The sequence below is a fragment of the Globicephala melas genome, chromosome 7, assembly GCF_963455315.2.
Source record: "Globicephala melas chromosome 7, mGloMel1.2, whole genome shotgun sequence".
NCBI classification, from domain to species: Eukaryota; Metazoa; Chordata; class Mammalia; order Artiodactyla; family Delphinidae; genus Globicephala; species Globicephala melas.
The window spans coordinates 7,597,490-7,623,964 of record NC_083320.1 but is presented as its reverse complement, the minus strand read 5'-3'; the positions used below and the strand labels follow the sequence as shown (position 1 = coordinate 7,623,964).

The 26,475-nt window shown below is 44.0% G+C and overlaps 1 protein-coding gene across 2 annotated transcripts in view; it reads left to right on the top strand.

Moving 5' to 3' along the window:
* DIS3L2 (DIS3 like 3'-5' exoribonuclease 2) overlaps positions 1 to 26,475 on the top strand; it is a 373,784-nt gene that overhangs the window by 266,000 nt on the left and 81,309 nt on the right. For both annotated transcript variants that reach the window (XM_060301735.2, XM_030872348.3), the window contains exon 12: positions 10,637 to 10,744. In XM_060301735.2, coding sequence (XP_060157718.1) covers positions 10,637 to 10,744 — 108 coding nt within the window. The remainder of the gene's footprint in view (positions 1 to 10,636; positions 10,745 to 26,475) is intronic.

The following is a 26,475-nucleotide window of genomic DNA, read 5'->3' as shown; positions in this document are numbered from 1 at the left end:
TCCTTTCAGTATATATAACCAGCCTCATCAGGCAAAGGAGCCACATCAAAATCCTCACTCATAGCTTGGCCCTCATAGTACTCATAGGTACCTCACTCATAGCTTGGCCCTCCAGAGAGCACAGCTCTGATATTTGTACACTGACTACGCTTCACATAACCTCAGGTTGGAGACATCCCATCCACACCTCCTGCCCCAAAATGCAGTTGGCTAAATCCAGCCTTTGGCCCAGGGCCTCTTAGGGAAGGGGGATAAGACTTTAAAATCCCTTTTATCTACAAAAACTGTAACGTTATAATGGGAAGAGCAATAGAAGTAGCAAGCAGACCACATAAAGTGAATAAATGTGAAGCGTTCTCCCCATACAGATTCAAATATTTAAGAAAGTTTCGGCACAATTCGAGGTTTCTCTTCAGAGCAGGTGGCTTTCTCTTATCTAGCTCCGCACTCTCCTTTTATAGCCAGGAATTACGTTTCAAATTCAGAAAATGAGAAAAATAAAATTGGGTTAAATAAGTAAGCCTGTTTCCTTTGCTCTTCTCCTTCCTTTGGTTTCGTGATTGTCATAGTTCTAGAATTTCTCTTTGGGAATGCAGAGTTGGGACTCTTAAGCTCTGGAAATGGGGAGCTGAGTGGAGGAAGGGCCCCTATGCTCCCGAGCGGCTCCAGGCTCCTGCTGCCCGGCACTGCCCCCAGCTTGGCACGAGTGAATGGCGCCAGCCCACAGCCTTGGGCAGCAGCAGCTGTGCATTCTGATTCCTTTGAACCACTACTCTGACCTTTCTTACTACTCATTTGTGTTTCTTAAAGGACAGTGTCCAGGAACTTTTCTGCTGTTTGCACTTTACTTTGCCTGTAAAAGTCTTCTTGAAAGCTGGATGAGCTGCTTTCCCCTCCTCCGGGTTCTGTCTTGTTTGGCGGAATCATTTCTCCCAACTTCATCAGATGAGGGCGGGAGTGTGTGTGTCGGGGGATGGGGGTGGGGATGCCGGTTGAGTTCCCATCTACAGGGAATGTGGCACCAGTTTCTTTTCATTCAATGTCACTGACTTGTAAGTGTCTGATGTCAGAATTACAATCTAAGCTTGACTTGGGAAATTATCCCATAGATTAGTACAGTATACAGTGAAACAGATCTTGGGTCGAAATACCATCTTACTGTCCAAATACCATCATACTGTCTTTTATTTATGTATTTTTTAACATCTTTATTGGCGTATAATTGCTTTACAATCATCATACTGTCTTTTAAATGAAATTCTTTTTGTTGGGATTTTACTCAAACTAATACGTATTTGGTTACTCTTATTAACAATAGGGTGTACTCAGGAGAAAAGATAAATTTATATATTGTCCATTTAAATCCTGTGGAAAAACACTCTTTCTTTTTGACAAAAGGTAGATAGCTGTCAGGATAGGGGACAGCTGTCTGCCTGCATTTAGGCCTGTCCTCAGAAGGACACGACATCTAGCCAGTTAACATTTCCAAGCTATCTTCTCTGAGAGGAAAATACAATGTAATTGTTAAATTTAAGGTAATTTTTAAAAAATAAGTGAATAAGTTTTAAAAGTAAGAGAAAACGTAAACAGCTGAAACCTAAACCTAAATTTTCTGCCTATTGGCCCAAGCACTCGTGTTATTTTAGGTGTGAAACAGCTCAAATGAAAGTTTGCCCATAAATCTCTACGATATTTTATTGGTACTGCTTTATAATAGAGATCAAAGATTGGGATTGGAAGCCCGTCTTAATGTGGCGTCCAAAGAGTTTTAAGATGTTCCTTTATGACCCCAGCATGTTGTCAGAGTGTTGATGTTTTGTTAATGTCAAACTGTGTAGCAAAGAGTTGATCAAATTTGGAATTCATGGAAGGGTTGATATGAAAAAGAAAACTCTTTAAACAGAGATGTTGGCTGGCAAATGGATTATCTCCTTCCTTTAAGTTGTTTCAGCATGTGAGTGGGGAGCTAGCTGAGTGTACCTTATTGTTAAAACCTCAAAGTCCTCAGAGACCCGGAGCAAAACTCCCCAAGGTCTCGGGCTCTGACAGCCAGTGGGCACTGAGGGTGTGAGGGAGGTTTGGGAGCCAGCAAAGACCTGGGCAGAAAGGGGCAGGAGGGGTCCCTGCAGCCCCTCCTGGCACTAGAGAACCCCCAGTGGGTTGTTGACGTCTGGCCGCCTTGAGCTGTTACAGCCCCCATGTCGTTGCTATTCCCTCCTGTTCCTTTTCGCCTAGATAATTGATCTCTCCCCCTCTGTGGCCCTTTCCGCTGGTCACAGGGCTGTCCTGGCTAACCTGTTGCTGAACTTGGCCAGCTCACCCGCTGTGGCTTTAGCAGATGTTTCTGCTCTCTGAGGCTAACATAAGATTTTAGTCCTGTTGGTACCCCCACCCAGCTGCCTTGGGCAATTTACCTAAATGATCAGTTTCTCTCAGTTCTCCTAAGCCCGAATCCAGAACGCTTAGAAAGGCAGTGTCCTATCATCAGTGTCCTTGTTTTCCATGACAGCTTTTAAGCTCTGTCCTCACCCAACTTTGATTCTGGCCCCGAGACATGCATAAGAAGACTTAGCACCCTTTAAGCCCCTTTCCTTTTCTGTTACTAAAGTGCCACCAGTCTTCATCCAGTTGGCATTTATTGAGTACCGGCTGTGTGCCAGGTGCCTGGTCTATAAAGATGAGACAGGTGCTGATCTTGCCCTGGAGAAGCCAGGGGAGGCGGGCATGTAACAATTACTACACACTGGCCTACTTGTAGTTACAGAAGTGCTCCGAGGTGAGGACGCATCACAGAGGAGAGAGAAGTTGTACCTGCCTGGATTGGTGGTGGAAGAGGATCTTCTGCAAGAGTCAGAAAGCCTTCACAAAGCAATTGATTTTTGAGCAGTGTTTCAAATTTTGAGTAGAAAATTTCTAGGTAGACAAAAGTAGGTGGAGAGGGCATTCCAGGCAGAGGCTAGAAAAAGCATGGAACTTCCAAGGAACAGTATGTAGTTTGGAATTGCTGGGGTCTGAGCTGCAGGGGGAGACAAGAGATGAAGTTGCAAAGAGAGGCCTGGGGCGGCAGGCTAAGGAGCTTGGGTTTCATCCTGAGGTCAAGTAGAGAAGTGACATCACATTCTTTGACTAAGATAGAAAATCACATTAGCAACTGTGTGGCTGAAGAATAGTGAGGCCAGAGGTAGGAAAATTGTTATCAGTATCAGGGCCCTTTCCCTCAGTCATGGCCCCTTGAGGCTGTGAGTGACCACCCCAAAGCAGACATGGACCTTTGCTCACAGAATCTTAGGAGAGTAGACCAATATGGTGGTGTCCAGCTGGAGACCCCAGGAGAACTAGAGTAATAGATGTCTTCAGTCTGGGGCCAGAATGGACATCCTGAACAAGGAGCGTTCACATTTGCCCCCAGATTGCATCCCCTCCCAATCATATCACGTGACAAGGAACAGGGCTAGGCACCTGGGAGACCTTAGCTTCCCACTGGCATCTCTGCTGTCTCCTTGGAGATGGGGTCTGCAGGCCCTCTGCCGACTTCCTCTTGAGACCCCTTGGCCTTATTGAAGACGTTTGGGCCTTTCTTCATTAACAGGACATGCCAAAAATCAAATTACTGAATTCAGCTCATCAAATATTGGGGAAGATAAAGGCAACGTGTCCTAATATAAATGGGATTGCAGATTGTCGTCGGGTGGAATTTAGTAAGAAGATGCGAAAGTCTGCGGAATAATAAGGAAACCTTAACCAGAATAATTTCAACTCTAGAACTGTGCTGCTGGTTTAGGGGACTTAGGATGAGAGACGAAGATGTCCACACTTGAACAGTGGAAGAGGGAGAGGAAAAGACTCATTTGAGAGATTTAGAATGCAGAACCTACAGGACTGGGGAGCTGATGGGGTGCAGCAGGGAGGGGAGTCATCCTCCTCCACACCGTCCGGTGATTTTCTCCATCATGGCTCAGCCATGACTTGCAAAAGCAGGAAAGGCAGATTGTAAGAGCGATTGTGGAGTATGCAGAGCTGGAAAGTGAGGGAGTTTGAGAACTTGGAAGGAACTCTCCACGTGGTCCACACTGAGTAGTGAAGCTGAGTTGCGGGCCAGAAAAGCCATGACTGGGGAGAGCTATCGGGGGCTTGGGGAGCACGTAAGCATTTGCACGACGCCGGTGATGGCCAGCAGTTTCTCAACTGCCGGAGAGACCCTGCTGCTCTTTCCCAGTTATACATTGTGTTCTGCACTTAGGACCCTGCCTCGGAGTCTCTCCAGGTACCGTGGCAGATCTCACGTAGCTGATGAGGGTGCGGGGACCACTATGCTGTTGCCTAGGTGGGTCTCCCTGAAATAACAGAGCTCATATTTGAGGAAGCGGCTTATGGAGAGTGGCTGTTTGTCCCTCCAGTCCCCCTCCCACAGGGATCCCTGCTGTGCTGTGGACTGGACTTGACACAAGTGCCATGTGTCACGGGGCACAGTCCCAGTGACACTGGCAGAAATCAGGCCCAATTCATGAGAGGCCCTGACATGCCAAACCACAAATGTAATTATAACATCTTCACTCCTTTTCTTTTGAGAAATAGCAGTCTATTTACAAAACTATGTGGATATAAAGATAAAGACTGTTTTCTCGGAATTCCGTCTGAATCCTACCCCAAGATCTAGTGAAAGATTATTAAAAGGAATGCCCTTTAAAAATTAGGCATAATTATACTACCCCAAAAGTTTTAATGTTTAGCTTTTTCATGAGCACTTGGGTTCTTTGGCATCTGACCATTGCAGTGTGAATATTAAAATGTTTCCTTCTGTGTAAGACACAGGATATCAAGCAATGTTTATAACCTGGGCAGCAGCTGAGTGTACCAATGGTTTTAGGATAGAATAGCCAAAACCGTTTATCTTGTACTTAAAATACTAGCTGCCTGTGAAATTCTTATGTAAAGATGTTTAAATAGGAGTCTACCGTGTATCAATATTTCATAGAATGTTTTATGTGATGGAATAAACAGTAAACAGAATAAATAGGTGATTTGTATTCTGGGTGAAAGTCAGCCATTCATTTGTAAACCAGAAGTGCTTGCTGTGTGTCAAGTGGTGGATAGAGAGAAACAGTCCTCATTCCTGAAGATAGCATGGTCTAGTGGAGAAGAGAGGCACATAAAGAAGCAGTTAGGGTGAGTGTAGGAGCTGTAGACGCTCTTACATGAGAGAGCAGGGAGGATGCAGTGAGTGACTGTTCAGGACTGCCTCAAGTCCTTTTTGAGAGAGCAGGGGCCCTGGGGAGGAAGTATACAAAACGCAGGGAGTGCTCTAGCCAGGGGAATCCGGGTAAGTGTTTCAGAGATGCTGATGAGCTGAATCTTAAACGATGTACAAAGCTGGCAAAACATCCAGAAAGGTGCTCCAGGAAGAGAGAACAACATGTGCATGAACTGGAGCAGCAAGCAGGCCTGGGTGGCTCTGGTTACTGCATGGGGGCCCCAGGGCAAAGGCTGAAGGGAAGTCTGAGCCAGGGGACCAAAGGACCTGGCAGACCATGGCGTGGCCAGTGAGCTGACTTTTATTGAGCATCTTCAATATTGTTTTACTAATAAGAGAACCAAGACTCAGAGGATTATACTAGGTTCCCCAAGTTGCACAGGAAATGGTGAGCCCAGGATTAGACCCCCCAAGTCTGCCTGGCTTCAAAGCCTTTGCTGTTTTTCCTGAGATGTGCTGCTGATGAGTCTGGGTCTCACCCTTTTGGTTCATGGTCTTTAGACTTTTCTTTTTTCTTTTTAGTGGTAAAGGCCTTTTTTGCAAATAAAATCTTAACCCCAAACTCCAATATGTAAAAATAGATCAGGTTGTATTTCATTAACATAAAGGTCTTCCATATTTAAATGTATAACAGTTATGAGATCAGGTAATGAGAACAGGGACTTTCTTTTTAATAAGCTCTTTTATTTTAAAATAAATTTAAATTTACAGAAATCTTGCAAAGATAGTACAGAGAGGTGCCATATACCACACACCCAGCTCTCCCCCTTGCTCGCATCTTGCATTACCATGGTACGTTTGTCAGAACTAAGAAGTTGACATTGGAACATTGCTATTAACCAATCCATACTTTATTTGGATTTCACCAGTTTTTCCACCAATTATCTTTCCGTTCCAGGGTTGAGTCCAGGGTACCACATTTAGTTGCAATGACTTTCTTTGCACAAACCTAAAACATGAAGTCAGGAAATATGTTACATTCTCAGATGTTCAGCTTTATGATTGAAAATAAGATACTGCCTTGAACCCTTAGAAGAAATGCTATCTGTAAAAAAAGGTACTAAGCCCTGGACTACAGGCATGCAAGGCAAGAGCAACCTGCTACCGAAATGCAGTTGGTATAATTATCTGACAATGCAGCCCAGAGAAGAATCCAACAAGGCACACCCCACAAACTCAGTTTATTCTGTCTTATTCAGCTTGGGCTGTCATACAATATACCATAGACTGGGCAGTTTAAATAACAGACATTGTTTTTTTTCACAGTTCTGGAGGCTAGAAGTCCCAGATGAAGGTGCTGGCCAATTTAGTTCCTAGTGAGGACTCTCTTCCTGGCATGTAGAGGGCTGTGTCCTCACGTGACCTTTTTGTGTGTGTGCAGGGCAGGGAGGGGGGAGTTATCTCTCTATTTATCAGATCAGGGCCACACCCTTATGACCTCATTTAACCTTAATTACCACCAAAAGACCCCACCTCCAAATACAGTCACATTGAGGGTTAGGGCTTCATCGTAGGAATTTGGGGGGTGGGGGAGGGACAGAGTTCAGTCCATAGCCTAGTCCAAAGGCTGAAATAATGTGAAATCTTTACAGTTCAATCATGGTATTAAAATTTTCTCGAGCTTCCCTGGTGGCGCAGTGGTTGAGAGTCCACCTGCTGATGCAGGGGACACGGGTTCGTGCCCCGGTCCAGGAAGATCCCACATGCCGCGGAGTGGCTGGGCCCGTGAGCCATGGCCGCTGAGCCTGCGCGTCCGGAGCCTGTGCTTCGCAACAGGAGAGGCCACAACAGTGAGAGGCCCGCGAACTGCAAAAAAAAAAAAAAAAAAAAAAAAGTCTCCATTTCGTACAGTATGTTTATGCAGGTAAATATGTATTACTTTGTAAAACACTTGATACATGCAAGAAAATGTTAAATATTTAGATCCCATTTGAATACTCATTAAATAAGTTAACAGAGAATATAGTGTCATCTGAACAAACGATGCAAAAGCAATGGCAAGAAAAATTTTTCAAAAGTAGTTGCCTTATAAAAGCTGTTACCAGAAGTCTTCAGGTAGTCATTAGGTTTTCCATACAAAAGATACAGCATCCGTCAGAATAATGCCAAGTAATACCATATAATTATTAGCTGTTTGTTACTGGTGTGGACTGTGAGTTCTAGAATTTACTTTTCAGTACCAAAGGTTATTTACTGTGCTGAAACAGAATACAAGTCCAGATACCTCACACGGAGTAGGACATCACTGGGGTTTGTTTTGTTTTTGCTGATAAAGAAACGTAACTAGCTAACTTTACCTCAGCTAGTGCATAGTTGCTGCTCTGTTACTTCAAAATTACTTAGCAGAGTGTTAGAAAGTGTTGCTTGACACTGCAGATCCAGGAGGTCCACAGTAGGTGCGTTGGATAAATGTCTGTTAATGCTGCCGTTTTTAGTTTGGGAGGTGGGAGTGAATGATGATGCCATTAATCAAGAAAAACATGGAAGAAGGAATAGATTTAAAGGTAGGAGGGAGGGAGCCTGAAGTAGCTTCAGGACATCCAGGTAGATTTACTCATTTTGTCTTTGGAATTTTAGAGTAAACAAATAACATTCCAGGATAGCTATAAGTCATGATTTGAAAATAAGTTGAAGAGGATTTCCTTTTTTTTTTTTTTTAATTTAAGAGAGTATACCATTGAATCAGTTTATAATGGAATAGAAAATCAATAAAAGGAAGAAATAATTTGGGCTTAAAAACTGCAAAATGAGTGACTAGTTGACCACAGTGTTCATCTAGGGAATCTGGATTTGTGAATCTTTCAGTGATTATTTTTTCTTCCAGTTTTATTGAGATATTGATATAATTGAAATATCGAACTAAGTTCAAGGTGTACAGCCTAATGATTTGACTTACACATATTATGAAATGATTATCACAGTACGTTTAGTGAGCATCCGTCATCTCATACAGGTACAGCATTAAAGAAATAGAAAACATATTTCCTTCCTGTGACAAGAACTCTTAGGATTTACTCTCTTAACAGCTTTCATAGATAATGCAGTGTTCATTATATGTATCACGTTGCACATTACATCCCTAGTATTTATTTATCTTATAACTGGAAGTTTGTAACTTTCACTACCTTCGGCAATTCCCCTCCCCCCCAAATCAGTGATGTTTTATCGGAGTATTCTGTTAACGTTGCAACATGTGATTTGGTCAGTTGTGGTATTTTCAATTACTGAAGCATTGATTCAGCAATTTCAGTCTGATGAAACCATGTCACAAGTTTACACTCAGCCCTTGGGTTCTTTTATTTTCCCCAGCTTTATTGAGGAATCATTGGCAAATACAATTGTGTAATTTTAGAGTGTATGATGTGATGATTTGATATACATGTACATTGTGAAATGATTGCCATGATCAAGATAATTAACACATCCATCACCTCACATAGTTAACTCTTTATTGTGTCTGTGGTTAGAATGCTTGAGATTTACCTCAGCAAATTTCAATTATACAATACCCTGTTATTAACTACAGTCTCATGCTGTACCTTAGATCTCAGACATTATTCATCTTATAAATTAAAGTATGTAAAAGAATTTGACCTCCACCTTCCCATTTTTCCCTCTCCCCAGCCCCTGGCAACTACCGTTCTACTCTCTGTTTCTATGAAATCAGCTTTTTTTTTAATAAAAGATTGCACACATAAGTGATACATACAGCATTTGTGTTTCTCTGTCAGGCTTGTGTCACTTAGCATAATGCCCTCCAGGTTCATCCATGTTGTCACAAATGGCAGGATTTCCTTCTTTTTATGGCTGAATAATATTTCAGTGTGTGTGCGTGTGTGTGTGTGTGTGTGTGTGTGTATCACATTTTCTTTATCCATTCAACTGTCAACAGGCACTTAGGCTGTTTCCATGTCTTGGCTCTTGCGAATAATGCTGCAGTGAACATGGGAGTGCAGATATCTCCTCAAAGTACCAATTCCATTTCTTTTGGATATACACCAGTACTGTTTTCCATAATGGCTGTACCAATTTACATTCCCCCCAATAATGTACAAGGGTTCCCTTTTCTGCACATCCTCACTAATGTTTAGCTCTTATCTTTTTGATAATAGCCATCCTAACAGGTGAGAGGTGATATAGAAATTAAGAAAGCAGTCACACTCACAAAAGCATCAAAAACAATAAAATACTTGGGAATTTAACCAAGGAGGTAAAATACCTATACATTGAAAACTTTAAGACATTGATGAGAAAATTGATGAGGACACAAATAAGTAGGAAGATACCCTGTGTTATTGGATTGGAAGAATTAATATCATTTAATTGCCCATACGACCCAAAGTGATCTATAGATTCAGTGTAATCCCTATAAAAATTCCAATAGCATTTTTCACAGAAATAGAAAAAACTCTCCTAAAATTCACAAAAGACCCTCAATAGCCAAAGCAATCTTGAGAAAGAAGAACAAAACTGGAGGCATCAGCACTTCTGATTTCAAACTCGATTACAAAGCTGTAATAATCAACACATTAGCATGAAAACAGACACATAGACTAATGGAACAGAATAGACAGCCCAGAAGTAAACCCATGTATGTATGGCAAACTAATCTTTGACAAGGTGCCAAGATGGGGAAAGAATTGTCTCTTCAATAAATGGTGTTGGGGCTTCCCTGGTGGCGCAGTGGTTGAGAGTCCGTCCACCTGCCAATGCAGGGGACACGGGTTCGTGCCCCAGTCCGGGAAGATCCCACATGTCGCGGAGCGGCTGGGCCCGTCAGCCATGGCCGCTGAGCCTGCATGTCCGGAGCCTGTACTCCGCAATGGCAGAGGCCGCAGCAGTGAGAGACCCATGTACCACAAAATAAATAAATAAATGGTGTTGAGAAAACTGCATAGCCACGTGCAAAAGGATGAAACTGGACCCCTTACTTACAACATGCACAGAAATTAACTCAAAATGAGTTAAAGACTTAAATGTAAGACATTGGGTTCTTAAGTGTACAGTTATCTGGGATAGTTATATCCACAAGTACAAGTCATTCTTGAGTCTAGAGCTTTAGTTTTAGTGCATAGTTGTTTTTATAATATTTTTTTGTTTTAGTGTTTAGTTATTTTTCATTTGCTCCCATGTATTTTTCCCTCCATTACCAGTTCTTCTCACCTTTCACATTCACATCCCATTTGACCCTAAAGGCTTATGGAAGGTTATCAGATGGTGTGGTCTTTCTGCTGTATCTTCAGGGAAAAGAGTTTCCTCCCTGTTCAGCTCACTCTGGAAGCTCCAGCTGTTCACCAAAGCTCTGCCCCCCCGGGCTGCTTCTGAGCCTGTGGTTAGCTCCTGCAGATTGGAAAAAGCTGCTCATGGCCTGTTCTCTGCTTGCAGGTTGTCCCCATGCTTCCCAGGCTGCTGTGTGAGGAACTGTGCAGCCTCAACCCCATGACCGACAAGCTCACCTTCTCCGTGATCTGGACGCTAACTCCGAAGGGCAAGGTAACAACTTACATGCGTGTCCGTTCCATTCAGTGAGTCCCTGTTCAGCAACACTGTGCTTCTGGTGCTGGGCTGGAGCCCCATGGTGGTAGGATGAGGGCAGTGTAGGGGCAGTGCCAGAGAGGAGAACATAGGGGAGGAGCTCTCAGTCCATGTAGAAGGCTGAGCCTCAGCAGTTTTCAGTGTATCATGTGAAGGAAGAAAGAGCGTAAGCAGAGTCACGTGGGGGAGGCCTCTTGCAGGAGAGGGTGTACATGAAGGTGCGTGTGGCTGGCACTGGCCGTGTGGATGGGCCTGGGCTGTGGTTAGGAGAGCAGGCCATTGTGTGAAGGAGGACATTTGGGGAAAGGGTGGTGAGTTTGAATAGGTGAGGTGGACTCAAACCATGGGGACCCACAAATGCCAGTTGCAAATGAATTGTAGGTGTTAGGTTTCCTCTGAAGTGTCATGAGAAAGGTGACATTTTAGAAAGATTAGTGCTGCGTCATTGTGCTGGTTGAAGATGAATGAAATTTGCACAAGGTAGTGCTGTAATCAAGACACAAGGTGATGAAACCATGGACTGATAAGAGAGAGGAGAATAATGTCAGCGGCCATTCCCTAAATACAGGGAATAAATGAGACAGATAAATGAAAGGTGACTCCAGAAAACGCTAGTCCCCCCCGCAAAACAGAAACAACTCTGAACTTCTGAAAATAGGGTAATGATTGGGTAAGCTATGGTAGCGACTCAGTGGAATGTTGTACAATTACTAAAGTTGTTACAAAGGCTGTGTAAGAACATGGGAAAAGTTTATGCTGTAATATTAAATGGAAGTTAAAAAAAAGATATTTAATTATAAAGAGGTTCCAAATAAAGATGGAGGATCAAATACCCACATTTACTTTCATTCCCTCCCAAAACCTCACTAAAGCAACAGTGAAGAGATTTTTTTAAAAAAAACATAAACCCACAAGGACAAAGAGAATGGGAGAGGAGACAACAGCAACAAAAATTTGGAAGCTGAGAAGCAGATGGATGAGTGGTAACTGACTTAGCAGTCCTGAGAAAGCTGAGTCCTGAGCCAACGCCCGAGAAAGCCAAGAAACAACCCAGTTTACACAGCAGGATCCTAAAGAAGTTCAGAAATGGACAGCAGCAGGTAACTCTGTAAAGTGGGGGAAGAGGTGGGGGAAGGAGAGACTAACTGTATTGGTTGAAAATTTATTTAAAAAGATTGCCCGTTCCATAACGTAGTAGAAGACCAGCAATTTATCCTTGGGACAGGATAAAGGAAAGGCTGTCTGAACTAGGGGACGCCAAACACAGTTGTGGTAGTGGCCCCTTTGGGGAGGTTGAGTGAATGCTGCTGGCACGTTGAATACTGGCCGAACATTAAGAGTCCCAGCTTTCTTTTCCCAGCCAACCTCAGAATTCTAGTAGCCAAGCCTATACCCTTGAGTCCAAAGATAGGAAAATCTTTCTCTGAGGAATCTGAGCGGTAAAGAAGATTTAAAGCTAATAACCTCAAGGATTTCCCAACCAACAGCTCAGCTGTATTTCCCTACAATAAAGCTTGCAGACAATGAGCTCCACCCACTCAAGCAGAGATTTTTAGGATTTCACTAAAAATCAGTCTTTTAACATTTCACTCTCCTATATAAAGAGACAACCAAGAGGAAGCCTCGAACGTGAAATAGCAAAACCAAACAGGAAAGCAACTAGAAAAAAACAAGGAGAAGAAACTGTTTTTTTATATCCTCAGAGAATTTCTTTTTTAAAGAAAGTATCTGTATTACAAGATCTAGGCACTTTCAAAAAGAAACATTCGGAAGGGGGGAAAAGGAGCTCTTTTTTAATTAAATTAAATTAACAGCATGAAATTAAAAACATGATAGAAGAAATAAAGAAGACTCAAGTTTCAGATTGGAAGATAAAGTTGAAGAATTGTCCCAGAATATGATAGAAAAGACAAGAAAAGTAGAGGACCAGTCCAAGACATCCATCTGTTCAATGAACATTCCAGAAATAGGGAACAGAGAAAAAGAGGGAGAAGAAATGATGAACAGAATCATTCAGGGAAATGCCCCATTACTGCAGGATGTGACTTTCCAGACAGAAAGAGCCCGCTGCCCAGCACAGTGATGGAGACGCACCATCTCCAAGCCACATTGTCATAAAATTTCAGAACACCGAGGACAAAGAAAAGATCCTATAGGCTTCTAAGAAGGAAAAAAAGAGTCACATACAGGAGATCCAAATTCAAAATAACTTAAGACTTTTCTGTTATAACCCTAGAGACTAGATGACAGTGAAGCAAAGCTCTCTAATTTCTGAAAGACTGTGACTTCCATGCTAAAATGCTGTACCCAGCTAAGCCATCAATAAAATGTGAGAGCAGGAAAGGACGTTTTCAGACATGCAAGTTCTCAAAAAAAAGGTACATCTCATATACCCTTTCTCAGGAAGCTACCAGAAGATGTACTTCACCAAAAAGAGTAAATCAGGAAGGAGGAAGACGTGGGATTCAGGAAACAAATCAACTAGTACAGTAAAGAAGTGAAAGAATCACCTAGATTGCAAGTCACCAAACTTTTCCTGTAAAGGACCAGTTAGTAAATAATTTTGGTTTTATACGCCATTTGGTCTATTACAGCTACTCAACTCCGCCATTGTAGCACGAAAGAAGACAATACATAAATAATGAGCATGCTGCGTCCCACTAAAACTTTACTTAAAAACAAGTGGCAGGCTGGATTTGGCCCACAGACCATAATTTGTTGACACCTGACCTAGACGATGGTGAAGAAAGTTCCCAGGGTATCAGCTCTACACAGATGCAGAAGACAGGGGTTCAGATTGGAGCAGGTCAGAAGGTGACCATCTCTGCAAGCCAGGGAGAGAGCGCTCACCAGATATTGAGTTGGCTGGCATCTTGATCTTGGACTTCTCGGCCTCCAGAACTGTGAGAAATAAATTGTTTAAGCCACCCCATCTGCGGTATTTTGTTATGGCAGCCCTAGCAGACTAATACAATATCAACTGAACTTTTTTACTGGATTACATTAAAATCTATTGGTCTGTTTCACACTTTGAATGGACCTTTTACCCATGCATGGTTTTTTATCATGTATTTAGAAATTTAAGCCATTCAGAAAATATTGGCTTATTAGTCTGATTTTCTTAATGTGGACACATTTCATTATATGATATTAAAAAATCATATTAATATCACTACAGACCCTAGACAAGTCTTTAAATATTAGAAAACGTGTATCATGTGTCAGATACAAGGTTTTCAAAATTCTGATTTTTGTAAAAGCTTGAATTTTATCATTGGCAATAAATAATGTTAGTTGTTTTTCTTGAAGTGCCAGATAACCGTCGTGTGTCACTTGTTCCTCCAAGTAACAGTGATGTTCCGTAAAAATGGCGGTCAGTTCAGCTCAGAACTCAAAGTTAAGTGCTTTTCCTCAAGACAACCACTGTACTTTGACATGCTGCGTAAGTGAAAAAGACAAGTACTCAAAGGTTGAGCCATAATAAAAGTATTAACTTTTACCGCTTCATCAAGAACGTTCTTGGCGCAGGCTCAGCGGCCATGGCTCACGGGCCCAGCCGCCCCGCGGCATGTGGGATCTTCCCAGACCGGGGCATGAACACGTGTCCCCTGCATCGGCAGGCGGACTCCCAACCACTGCGCCACCAGGGAAGCCCAAGAACATTCTTAAGTGAACTAGGTTTTCTCTTTCCTGCGAGTATGAGCTGGTGACGAGACCCTGACCACTGCCACCGCCTGTTGCCGTTGCCTGATTCATGCCAAGGCATTAACAGTTTTCCCCACCAGTGCTTCTGTACCATCCGTATAAATGGCAACACGTGGAAAAGGGCAAATAATGCCTACTAGTATTATTACGAAAATAGTTTTGACCTCACGGATCCCTGAATGGATCCCCACGAGTCCACAGACCATACATCGAGAACCACTGCTTCAGACAATTGATGGAAAACTTGAGGTGGATTAATGTACAGAGTATACCAAAAAACCAACCAAATTAAAACAAGACAGTTGTTAGTTTCAGTGAAAATAAAAAGTTATGAGGAAAGAAAAGTAATGCTTAGTATTTACATAGTTGTAATAGTTAAATCTCATAGTTATGATGTAACTTTATTGGGAGGATTGAGGGCCTGGAATGGTTATCTGGGTTTGGTTGGGGGAAGGGAGTGTATGTGGAAAGAAAAGTAAATTCTCTTCTTCTATAGTGAAAAGTTTGTGAATAATGCCTAAAACTGAAAAATCAAGCAGTAATCAAGCAGATTATATACAAGTATGAAAAGTAAATAACAGGGCTTCCCTGTTGGTGCAGTGGTTAAGAATCCACCTGCCAATGCAGGGGACACAGGTTCAAGCCCTGGTCCGGGAAGACCCCACATACCACGGAGCAGCTAAGCCTGTGCACCACAACTACTGACCCTGTGCTCTAGAGCCCGCGAGGCACAGCTACTGAGCCCGTGTGCCGCAGCTGCCGAAGGCCGCGAGCCTAGAGCCCATGCTTCACAGCAAGAGAAGCCACTGTGGTGAGAAGCCTGCTCACCGCAGCGAGGAGTAGCCCCCACTCGCCACAACTAGAGAAAGCCCATGCACCGCAATGAAGACCCAACGCAGCCAAAAATAAAAACATAAATTAAATAAATAAAAATTTTTTAAAAAGAAAGTAAATAACAAAATAATCTGCTGAGAGGTGAAAGTGGCTACCCTTGGGGAGGGGCAGAGGAGGGAGAGGGACAGAGGGCTGCTGTTCTTCATAATGAGCCTTTAAAACTACTTCACTGTTTGAACTATCGATACTTCAATTTTTAAATTTTTATTTGAAAAGTTTCAAACATACATGAAAGTAAAGAAAATAACACAATAAATCCACCATCCCTATCTCCTAGATTTAACTACTGTCAACATTTATTCTTTGCTAAAGTATTTTAAAGCAAACCACAGACATCATGTCATTTCACTCTTACATATTTTGATATGTGGCTCTAAAAATTTTGGACGTTTTCTTACATAACCACAATGCCATCAGACACCTAACAATAGTAATGCCCTGGTGTCACCTAAACCCCAGTCCATAATTACATTTCCCAGATTGTCTCCAATCGATTTGTCCAAAGTGGAATCAAAACAAGTTACCAACATTACATTTGATTTTTGTGACTCCTAAATATCTGATAGTAAGTTCCTTTTTAAGAGTCAAGAAGCAAACAGTACCTGAAATAGAAAGAAGGAATTGTGAGGACAGTGTGCCAGCAGTCATGTTTTGGTGGGGGTGGCAACATGCATGGGGGAAAAAAATGAATGGAAAAAGACCAGAAGGAAATAAAATAGAATGCCCGTAGTGGTTGTGTTTGGGTAGTAAGACTACGAGTAATTTTTTCTACTTTTTTGTATTTTCTAGTGTTTTTTGAAAACATGTATTACTTTCATGTTTTTATAAATGCTTATTTTTGCAAAAGTTTAACTAAATAGAAAATAAAAGCCCATAGAAGAAAACTAACTTGAGTCAACAGAAAAGAACTCTGAATCTGAATTAAGCCTGCCAGGGCCAGACCCAAGGAATAAAAAGCTGCCTGATCTAATGAGCTTCCAAAATACGAGGGTCATAAAAGAAGCACTCGGAAGAGGCAGACTCCGAAAACTCAGCTGGTCTCTGGAGGGCTTCTTCTGGAGGCAGTGTCTAGCGACCAAGCCTTCTGGCACCAGGGGGCTGGAGAGCAGGTGTGGAGAAGGCACAAGGTCCAGGAGGGGATGCTGGGCCTCTATCAAAGCAAGCCAAACAGGCAGTGTGAGCATTTAGACTTCAGACAGTCGTGGAGCAAGACCCGCTAACCACGCTTCTTGTACTGTGGTCATTCAGACGTCCTACCCAGAACAAGAGGCCACACAGTGGGTGGACCTGGGTGGTTAGTCCTGGGTGTAGTGACACATAAGTATCTCTTACTCACAGTCAAGATGCATGAAATGAGAGTTCGGATTCCAGACTCATGTCCAAGGGGTGGTGCTTGTTCAGGGGGCCCGAGAAGGCAGTAAGGAGGGAGGTGGCCCTGCATCAAGAACCCAGTAAACAAGGAGGAGGGCAGCCAAAGCCTGAGGCTGGCTTTGTATGTAGTGGTGGCTTCTCGTGATACAAGGTCTTGGACTTAGAAGGAGCCAGAGAAGGGCCAGCAGCATTGAGCCACTACTACTGCAGCATGGCTGCCAGTCTCACCTGGACTTGAAGTGGAGAACATTTTTGGCTTTTTTTCCTTTGTCTGCTGGAATGTCTTACTTTCTGGAGCAGGCATGGTCCGCTATAGAAAGCCTATTCCAACTTTTTTTAAACACCCAGTAGATTTTTTTTAAGTATGCACTAGGAAGCCTTGGTCATATATACTTTCATTAAGCCAGTGCCCAGGTTTTTAGAACAGTAAACTCTGAAAGATCCATTTTGGGCATATTTCTCACATATTGGTGGTGAGAGCATTGTTCTCTAATCTAGATAATTGTGATTATATATTTTCGTAAGAGAAAACAAACCCAACTAAATCTGGTGCTTTGTAAGATCCAAGTCTGGTACCATGAAATCCACTTTGACCATGTCGGGCCAGTGACTCATTATCCCTGCTCATCATGTGTCTCAGTTGGCAAGGCACTAAGGCCCTGCAAAACAGAGACCACATCCACGTGCTCCACTCATCGGAGGCATCTTAATTTGAAGTCCCCTTTGGAAACAACACCAATCTTACACTTTAAAGAAGGTCACAAACAATGAATGTGACTTGATAACTAAGTCCTTAAGTCTTAGAACCATAAAATCTCAGGGTCAAAGGTCAGAATCATAAAGGAAGAGTCTCATAATTACAGTAGCAATCCACAGCTTGTGTCTCCCACAGCGTACCTGCCCTGTGCTGTCTGGCTCAGTTAGAATGCAGGAGTACTCCAGAGGTGCCCGTTTCAGCCTCGGTCAGTGGCAAACTCCTTTCAGCCGTTTACACAGACCAGAAGCCATGGGGTCATTATTGACTCTGGTCTTTCTCTCACCCCTCACGTCCAGGCCAGCAGTACGTCACCTCAGCTTTGCCTCCAGTACCTCCAGAATCTGCCCCCTTCCTTACCACTCCCAGCACTGACACCTGCATCCAGGCTGCCATCCCCCACCCGACTGCAGGGGCCTCCTGACTGTTCTCTGAGCTTCTGCTGCTGCCCCGCTTCATCGTCTCCCTACACAGCAGAAAGAGTGATTCTTCTAAATCAGAAATTAGGTCTCGTCTCTTTCTCCTTTTTAATAGCTTGTCAGTCTCTCCAGAATAAAATCTAAGAAGTCTTTAAAGTGGGATTTCTTTCCCTGTTCTTTTCTCTCTGTCTTCTCTGCTAGAAATGCATGGATTGCAGCGAGTTCCGGGGACTAGGGTCTTTTCTCATTTCCTGGAGCATCTTTACTCGCATGGGAAAAGCAGCTTTTACTACGTGGCTGAGCGCTCCACTATGTAGCAGCTCCGAAGCCCAGCTTCCACGACCTGACCTCAGAGGAGGTCAGACTTCCCTAACTGCCATCCTAGAAAACCCTGCAAGTCTCTGCCCATTCTTTGTAGCTCAGGAAAAGTCTTTCTAGTCCCTGCCTAACACCCCATTTTGAACATTGGACATTGTAGGAGAACTGTGGTATGTGCCAGTTCAGACTGTCTTTCTTCAGCTGGATCTTCGATGCTGCTTAGGAATCCTTTTATTTATTGCTAATGCAGTTGTTTCAAACCTTTATTCTTGCTTCCAGCTTCCAACTTTGCCTTCCGGTCCTCTTTCCCTCAAGACCCGCCATTCCCCCAGGTAACTTGCAGTTTTCCTTCTTGGAAAGCAGAGAGACCAGCCAGCTGGGTCTGCTACAGTCCCCCCTTCAGAGACTCATCGTTTCCCCTGTCTCGATGCAGTAAAACACACTCCTGTTGCAACCTGAGGTTACGCCCTATGTTCTCCGGGTCTTTTAATGGCATCGGCATCCTCTGAACCACCCAGACTCTCAGTCTCTAGCCTGCCACATCCCAGCAGTTTTAAGTGATAGCAGCTCTACCTTTGCAGTGTCTCTCATCAATCCTCTCTTCACTGTTAGCACAGTCGCTGTCCCCACCCAAGTACTTGACATCCTCCCCTGGATAGGAGAGACTGTTCATGGCCTCTTCATTCTGTATCCCCAGTGGTGGTAGGTGACTTTCCAGAAGCTGAATCTGGTCCTATTCCTCAGTATCCTCTTACAGCATGACAGTGGGACAGTGGGTTATGATTGTCTACAGAAGTCTAATCTCCAGAGGATGGCAAGCAAAGACCTCCACCAACCCCTCCCCCATTGCATGACCATCTGCCGCGCATCCTTCAGCCCCCTCAGCCTCTGCTGTCACCACTGTAGGGTTCGTTTGGCCTAATACGGAATTGCTCCACTTCCGAGACTTCGCATATGCTTTTCCCACTTCCTGGAATGTCCTTCCCTGCATCCCTACTAATATGAATCCTACTTATCCTTGAGACTCGGCTAAAATGCCTCTTCTTCTGTGAAACTGTTATTAGTCCTTCATTCATTCGCTTAGTAAATATTCATTGAATGTTTGCTCTGTTCAGACACTATACAAGGTATTGAAGAGACAGGAATTAAATATGCACTAGAATAGAAACAGTAGTTAATTCCTGATGGTGGATTTTATAGATTTTTTTCTTCTCCTTTTCCCACCTATATTTTTTTTAAGTTTTCTGCAATGAATGGATATTGTCATTGTAGTAAAAGTAAGAATTATTTTGAGATTTTTTTTTCTGATTTTGTTTGTTTGTTTGTTTTAATAAACAGGAGAGAGATATTGGAGTGTTTTTGTAGGCTCCATGGGAAGGCGGATAGGAGATGTTGAAGACGAGGAAGGAAGGGACAGATTTTTGGAACCGGGTCACGAAAGAAGTGGGAAGTTGAGGACCCAAACCCCAGGTGGGAGATTAGCTCTCACCAGGAGGATGAGGACCACAGACTCTCCCAGCCTGGAGAGAGTACAGCATGGGGTCCCTGCTGACATCTGGGAAGGGGGCAGAGTGGCCTTTCTGAGAAAATGCTCAGATGGGAGGAACCCTGCCCTTCCTGTCAGAACCCATCTTCCCATCTCCCACCCCTGCAGCACCTGTTGTCTGCACTTCAGCACCATATGTGCACAGATCTGTCGTCCTACTGGACCTTAACATCCTTGTAGCAGAGCCCATTTTTAATTTTTTAAAAAATTTTTTAAAAAGTTTTGGTTGCATTGGGGCTTCGTTGCTCTGCGTGGGCTTCCTCTAGTTGCGGCGAGCGAGGGCCACTCTTCTTTGCGGTGCACGGGCTTCTCATTGCGGTGGCTTCTCTTGTTGCGGAGCACAGACTCTAGGCATGCAGGCTTCAGGAGTTGCGGCACACAGGCTCAGTAGTTGTGGCACGTGGGCCCTAGAGCACACAGGCTTCAGCAGTTGTGGCACATGGGCTCAGTAGTTGTGGCTCACGGGGTTTTGGGGGGAAGGCTTAGTAGTTGTGGCACACGGGCTTAGTTGCTCCGCGGCATGTGGGATCTTCCCGGGCCAGGGCTTGAACCCATGTCCCCTGCATTGGCAGGTGGGTTCTTAACCACTGCACCACCAGGGAAGCCCGCATTCTTAATTTTTTTAATCTCCTCCCTCCCCTCCTCCACAGCACAGTGTCATGTACCCCTAAAATGCTCAAAAATGACTTCATAAAATGAATCGCACATCCGTTTTCACAGTTGTTTGTTTAGCCTGCTGTATCACCATGGTGTTCCCTTGGTAAGGCTTTTTTATCGCAGCAGCCATCTCAGCACCCCTGAGCTATATCCTGGGATCGAGGAAGGCCTCGCACAGCTTCCGCCAGGAAAGGCACGCTGCCTGCTTCTGCGTGATGGGCCGTCCACAGAATGTCTCCCCCTCTGCCTTCCCTGCTCACCTTGCCGCTGCCACACTAGCTGCCACCTATGGAAATGCTATGAAACTTGAAAAATCAAACGGTGTGCTCCTCCCGGGTCATCTTGGTGTCTGCAGCAAACCCACAGAGCCGAGGCGCATGTGTAGGACGTGTGACTGGGGGCTGCAGCTCATGGTAAAGAAACAGAGTGCTGGGCTTTGTGTTTCATCCTCGGACATTGCAGCGGTAATCTTCCCCGCCAGCTCCCAGTGAGAGACAATAGCTTCAAAGGCTGACTCAGAAAATAATAGAAAAGTTCCCAGAATATTCATCTTTAGTCCTTAGCGGGGCAGAATTGTTTTATTTCAGGCCTGTAGAGACAGCCTGGGACCAGAGGAGCCTTTCGAAGAACTCCCCTGTGTACTTTGTGTCCTGGTTTGCTAGTGAAGGTACGGGGCAATTAGAGGCTTATGTAAGGTCACTTCAAGGTAACAGCAGACTAAATCCTGAGCACAGATTTTGCTGTGAATCCTTGAGATTAAAATAAGAATATTTTCAAGAAATACAAAACAAAACAAGACACTTATCGTTTTTAAGACTGTCGTGCAAAGAGCGAAAAATTATGTTTAATCACCTTTTCTCCTGCATTTTGATGTTACTAATCGTGGATTTGACTTAACTGTAAGGACTTGGGCTCTGAGGTTAATAAACAACATAACACGTCGCTGTGCTGCATGTCTTTAAAAGAAGGATGGGGGCTTCCCTGGTGGCGCAGTGGTTGAGAGTCCGCCTGCCGATGCAGGGCACACGGGTTCGTGCCCCGGTCCGGGAAGATCCCACATGCCGTGGAGCGGCTGGGCCCGTGAGCCATGGCCGCTGAGCCTGCGCGTCCGGAGCCTGTGCTCCGCAACGGGAGGGGCCACAACAGTGAGAGGCCCGCGTACCGCAAAAAAAAAAAAAAATAAGGATGGACCTCTTTTTTTGAGAGATGGCTTAGGTTGTTCCTTTTGAAAGGCTGGAGCTGAATTAATCTCACAGGCTTTAGATGTCTGTGATTTTGTGTTTCCTGGGTCAGTCTGAACGCAATCCTGAGAAGCTTCCTCCATTGCTCTTCTACGCTTTCCTCCCTCTCCTCCCTCTCCTCCACCTCCAGCTTCCTTCCCACAGCCCTTAGGCCTCCCAGCCAGTCCACCACCTTTAAAGCTTCCTCCCGCCCCTCCCCACCGGCTCGCTCGCAACTGTCTGCAGTAAAGGGAACACTGTTCAAAGACCGCTCAGGCGTGGACCCTCATCCTCTGTCACAGGAAAGGAATTCTTGTCTCCTAACCACTTCCCGGTCTTCAGGCTTTTCTGCCATTTCCTAGGTTTGCAAGGCAGACACTTGAGGAAGTCTCCTTGTTTCCTTCTTGTTAGGCTTAGAAGTGTAGACAGCTACCTCCAGGGCAAGATGGTGTATGGGAGCAAATTTGCCACTCCAGAATGTCTCTTTGACATGCAGATTATTTTGAGCTGAAAACAATCAAGACCCAAAAGACTCAGGAAGAAACTTTCACTTTACCCTAACTGTCTAAAGAATGTAGGTAGAGGACCTGTTTCCCGAAGGGAAGGAGTTGTCACCATAGATAACTATAGGATGAACTTGGTATGGTAGACAGGGAGGAACCTCACAAAATCTGTTTTGTTAAAATTCTCCTCTGTGTCCCATTGTCTCTGCCAGGCCCGGCAAACATTTGTTTACCAAACATTTGTTTTTCCATCTTCATGTGAATTTCCTTCCTCTGCTTCTAAATCCTAAACTACCCCCAACATCCTCTTTTGTCTTTAGTTGAAGGTGGTATTTAAGGTGAGGTTTCAGCCATTTTAGTGGGTTACTCAGCTTTCTTGAGTCTCTTCCACGTATACCATGTTATTAAACTTTTGTTTGATTTTCTCCTATTAATCTGTCTCATGACAGTGTAATTCTTGGACCAGACAGAAGAACCTAGAAGGGTAGAGGAAAATTTCCTCCTCTCTGACAATAGGAATGGGCCGGATTATAGTGTGAGGGACAACAGACTAGGCTGGTGGCAAGTCATCTGAAACAGTAGAAGAGAACACAGTTGACTCTATACAAATAAATCCTCCAGAAAATTCTAGCACATAAGTAACCTGCCTTATAACTAAAACTGGCAAACACATGGCCCTCTGCCGCCCATGCTCCCTCCTCAGCTCCCCTTGGCACTGGTCACTAGTCGGCCTGTTACCTGAAAACTGGGTTCGCCTGTTGGTGGGTGTTGAGCCAAAAGACACAACCAAGCCAGAGAGCGAGAGAAGGAAGGATTGATTACTGGCAGCAAGTAAGGAGAACACCAAGGATCTTTCCCAAAGCAGTGTCCCGCCGAGGAGCAAAATTGGGGAAGTTTTAAGCTAAGGATGCATGCATACTCCTGAAAAGGCTTCAGCAAAGGAGGGTGGAGGGTTCAGCATAGAATTGGGGCAGAGGTTGACGGAGTCCAGGTGGTAGTTGATTGAAATCACGGGGATCAGAAAAAGTCAACGTCATCATTCGTAGGTTCCAGTTAATCTGATAGATGAGCACTCAAGGGGGGTTTGAATTTTGCAAAACAGCTCAGAAATGTGCTTGAGGCTAATCTTTACCGTTGAAACAGAACTAGGAGTCTTTATAACTGACATATTATCTCCGATATGGTTAAGTTAGCTCCCTGGCCTGGTAACAGTGGTTTCTTTTTACCTTCTTTCATTCCCTTAAATTCAGCGACTGAGACCTATTCTTCTGCAAGGGCAAGCATTGTAGCCAGGCTCAGATCACACAATGACTGAGGCCTTAGATGGTTTCTCTTATTTAAGAGAGTTCCGTCTGGTTCTCTTGCTCTGGGGACCCCCTATCCTGTCTGCTTACATAGCCCCCCGCCTTGAGATATTTCACTCTTCTCTCTTGAGGGGTACAGGGCTGAGGGTGGGCGTTGTAGTCTCCCTGGTTAGAGGAGTGAAACTCTCTTGTTGCTAGAGCTAGAGAAGTTTTGGGGTCCGCCGGAGTAGTGTCTGCACCTCTCACTTGCATAGCATTATTCTAGCAGGTGTCGGAGAAGTACAGTAGGAGAGACAGTTAACAGCAATTTTGCAACATCATTAGCAGAGACTTGATCCAAGAGCCCCCTGAACCAAACCATTTTCCCTAACCTGGGAAGAGGATCATTCAGAGAAGAGATTTAATTTTTTTTCATATGCGTCGTGAGGTGAGTCACATTAGAAGACTCATCTTCTAATGAGTCTTCTCATTAGAAGACTCATCAGGTATAAAAACCAGCATTCAGCATTCCTTGAGCAGCTGTTAAAATATCAAGGGCCACGCGGTTCTGTAGGACCGCTTTTTTCATCATAGAAACTTCAGAGTGATATTTGTCATAAGTAGTTATGCTCTGTGACAGTTTCACTGGAGAATTTCCTTTAGTTTTGTTGCACATGAGCTAGTTAAGCTAGTTAAGAGTCTTTGATGAGGCTGCTGGGAATCTAAGAGTTTTCAGTTTTTAGAGGAATCAGGTAGAGAGAAAAAAATGTCTCAATCCTACCCACAAAGGTATAATTTACCAAGTTGTTGTAGGTTATAATTAGCTTAAGGGGAAAGGTTTCCTTGTATCTGGAAAACACAGATTAAAAGCCAGCACTATTTCTTTGGGAAAGATCCCCAGTGTTCTCCTTCCTTTTGCTGCAAGTAATAAATCCTTCCTTCCCCCGCTCTTTGGCTTGGTTGTGTCTTTTGGCTTGACACCCACCAAGAGGCGAACCCAGTTTTCGGGTAACAGGCCCAGTCCGGCCACAGTAGGAGAGGACACAGCGAGGTCTAAATGAAGCGTGTTGCTGACAGTGCTTCCGTCTTGTTACTTACTCTTTGATCCTACCACGGTCCTCCCTGTTCTTCTTTAAGAAGTGACCTGTGCTTCGCTCTTTCACCGTAGGCCTGGTGCAAGGAGCAGGCCCAGCAGGGGAGACCCCTGCTCGCTCCTCACCGCCGCTGCCTCTGCTCCCTGCATGACGTCACCAGCACCCTCCCATCACAGACATGTTGCCATCAGCCTGTCCGAGCTGTCTTCGAGCCCTGCCTCTTTCTGCCCAGTTTCTTTTCGGACACATTCCTCTTGGTACCTTTGCCTTTTTTCACCACTGGGCCTCCCCACCCTGGGGTGATTGCCTCGTGTCCACAGCTAAGAAGCGGCAGAAATCCGTGCGCCCCGACCCTGGCCAACTCAACAGCCTGGTTTTGTTCCAGACAGGAAAATGTTTCTTTTTTCCTATTATGTTTTCCATTTGTTTGTTTATGTGTGTGTTTTTATTGAATTATAGTTGATTTACAATGTTGTGTTAGTTTCTGGTGTACAACAAAGTGGTTCAGCTGTATATATGTATATGTGTATATATATATAGCTGAAAAACAATATATATATATTCTTTTTCATCACAGGTTATTATAAGATATTGAAGATAGTTCCCTGTGCTATACACTAGGACTTGTTATTTATCTGTTTTATGTATTAGTGTGTATCTGCTAATCCCAAACGCCTAATTTTTTTTTTTTTTTTTTTTTTTTTGCGGTACGCGGGCCTCTCACTGTTGCGGCCTCTCCCGTTGCGGAGCACAGGCTCCGGACGCGCAGGCTCAGCGGCCATGGCTCACGGGCCCAGCCGCTCCACGGCATGTGGGATCTTCCCGGACCGGGGCACGAACCCGCGTCCCCTGCATCGGCAGGCAGACTCTCAACCACTGTGCCACCAGGGAAGCCCCCAAACTTCTAATTTATCCCTCCCCCCTTTCCCCTTTGGTAACCACAAGTTTGTATTCTATGTCTGTGAGTCTGTTTCTGTTTTGTAAATAAGTTCATTTTCCTCATATGTTTTTTTGAACCAAATATTTTACGTACAGAAGCCCAGAGATGTTACAGGAGTGATTTTGCATCTAATTACTTAAAATTACAAATTAACCCGATTAGCAGTTTTTCGAACCAAATATTTCTTAATGAGACACTGGCATATTTTTTAGAAGATAAATTTTTAAATACATTTGAATGGAAATTAACTGTTTTCAAAGGATATGGTTTTCTCACAACTTTGTATCTATAAAATATAGAAAGTTGATATTATTTTGTTTACTTCACTATCTATTTCATGACCTTTGGCTGAAATATAATAAAAATAACACTAGATTTTGAGTCTGAGCTGATCCTGGCTGTCACTTAGGAGTTTGTATGACTTTTCACAAATCCCCAACCTTTTCTCTCAGCGTAAAATGCGCTGAGTAATGCCCTCCTCCCAGATGTGTTGGAGAGATTTTAAAGGGTCGTAGGTATGAGAGTTCTGCCACCGAGCAGGGCCAGGTGCTTTGCAGTGTTGAGCCACTTCCTGTCCTACCTGCTACCGGAAAGTAGGTCTTGAGGTAGACAGTATTTGCTCGTTTCTAACCAGGTTTTTTTCCAGCCAGATGCCTTCCGTCGGTATTGGCAACATATTTAATCTGACGTTCCACGTAAGAGCGTCCTAGAGTATACGCAGGAAACTTGCCGCCTGCAGAAAGGGAGTGACCCAAATCCTGTGATTAAATGAAGGGAAGAGGAAGGACATGATTCTTCTTTGAAGGGTTCTGTTTATGAAGCTCCTCATGGCTTTTTTACTTTTTCCATGAAAAACTCTTTGTCCTTTTGTCTTCTGCCACTGGCCCTGGTTACGAACGGGGCGTTGATGTGAATCTAGTTTCCAAATTGGAAATTAATGAGGTGTTTCATCCAGAGAGGCCTTCCTCCTGTACTGTAAGGCACG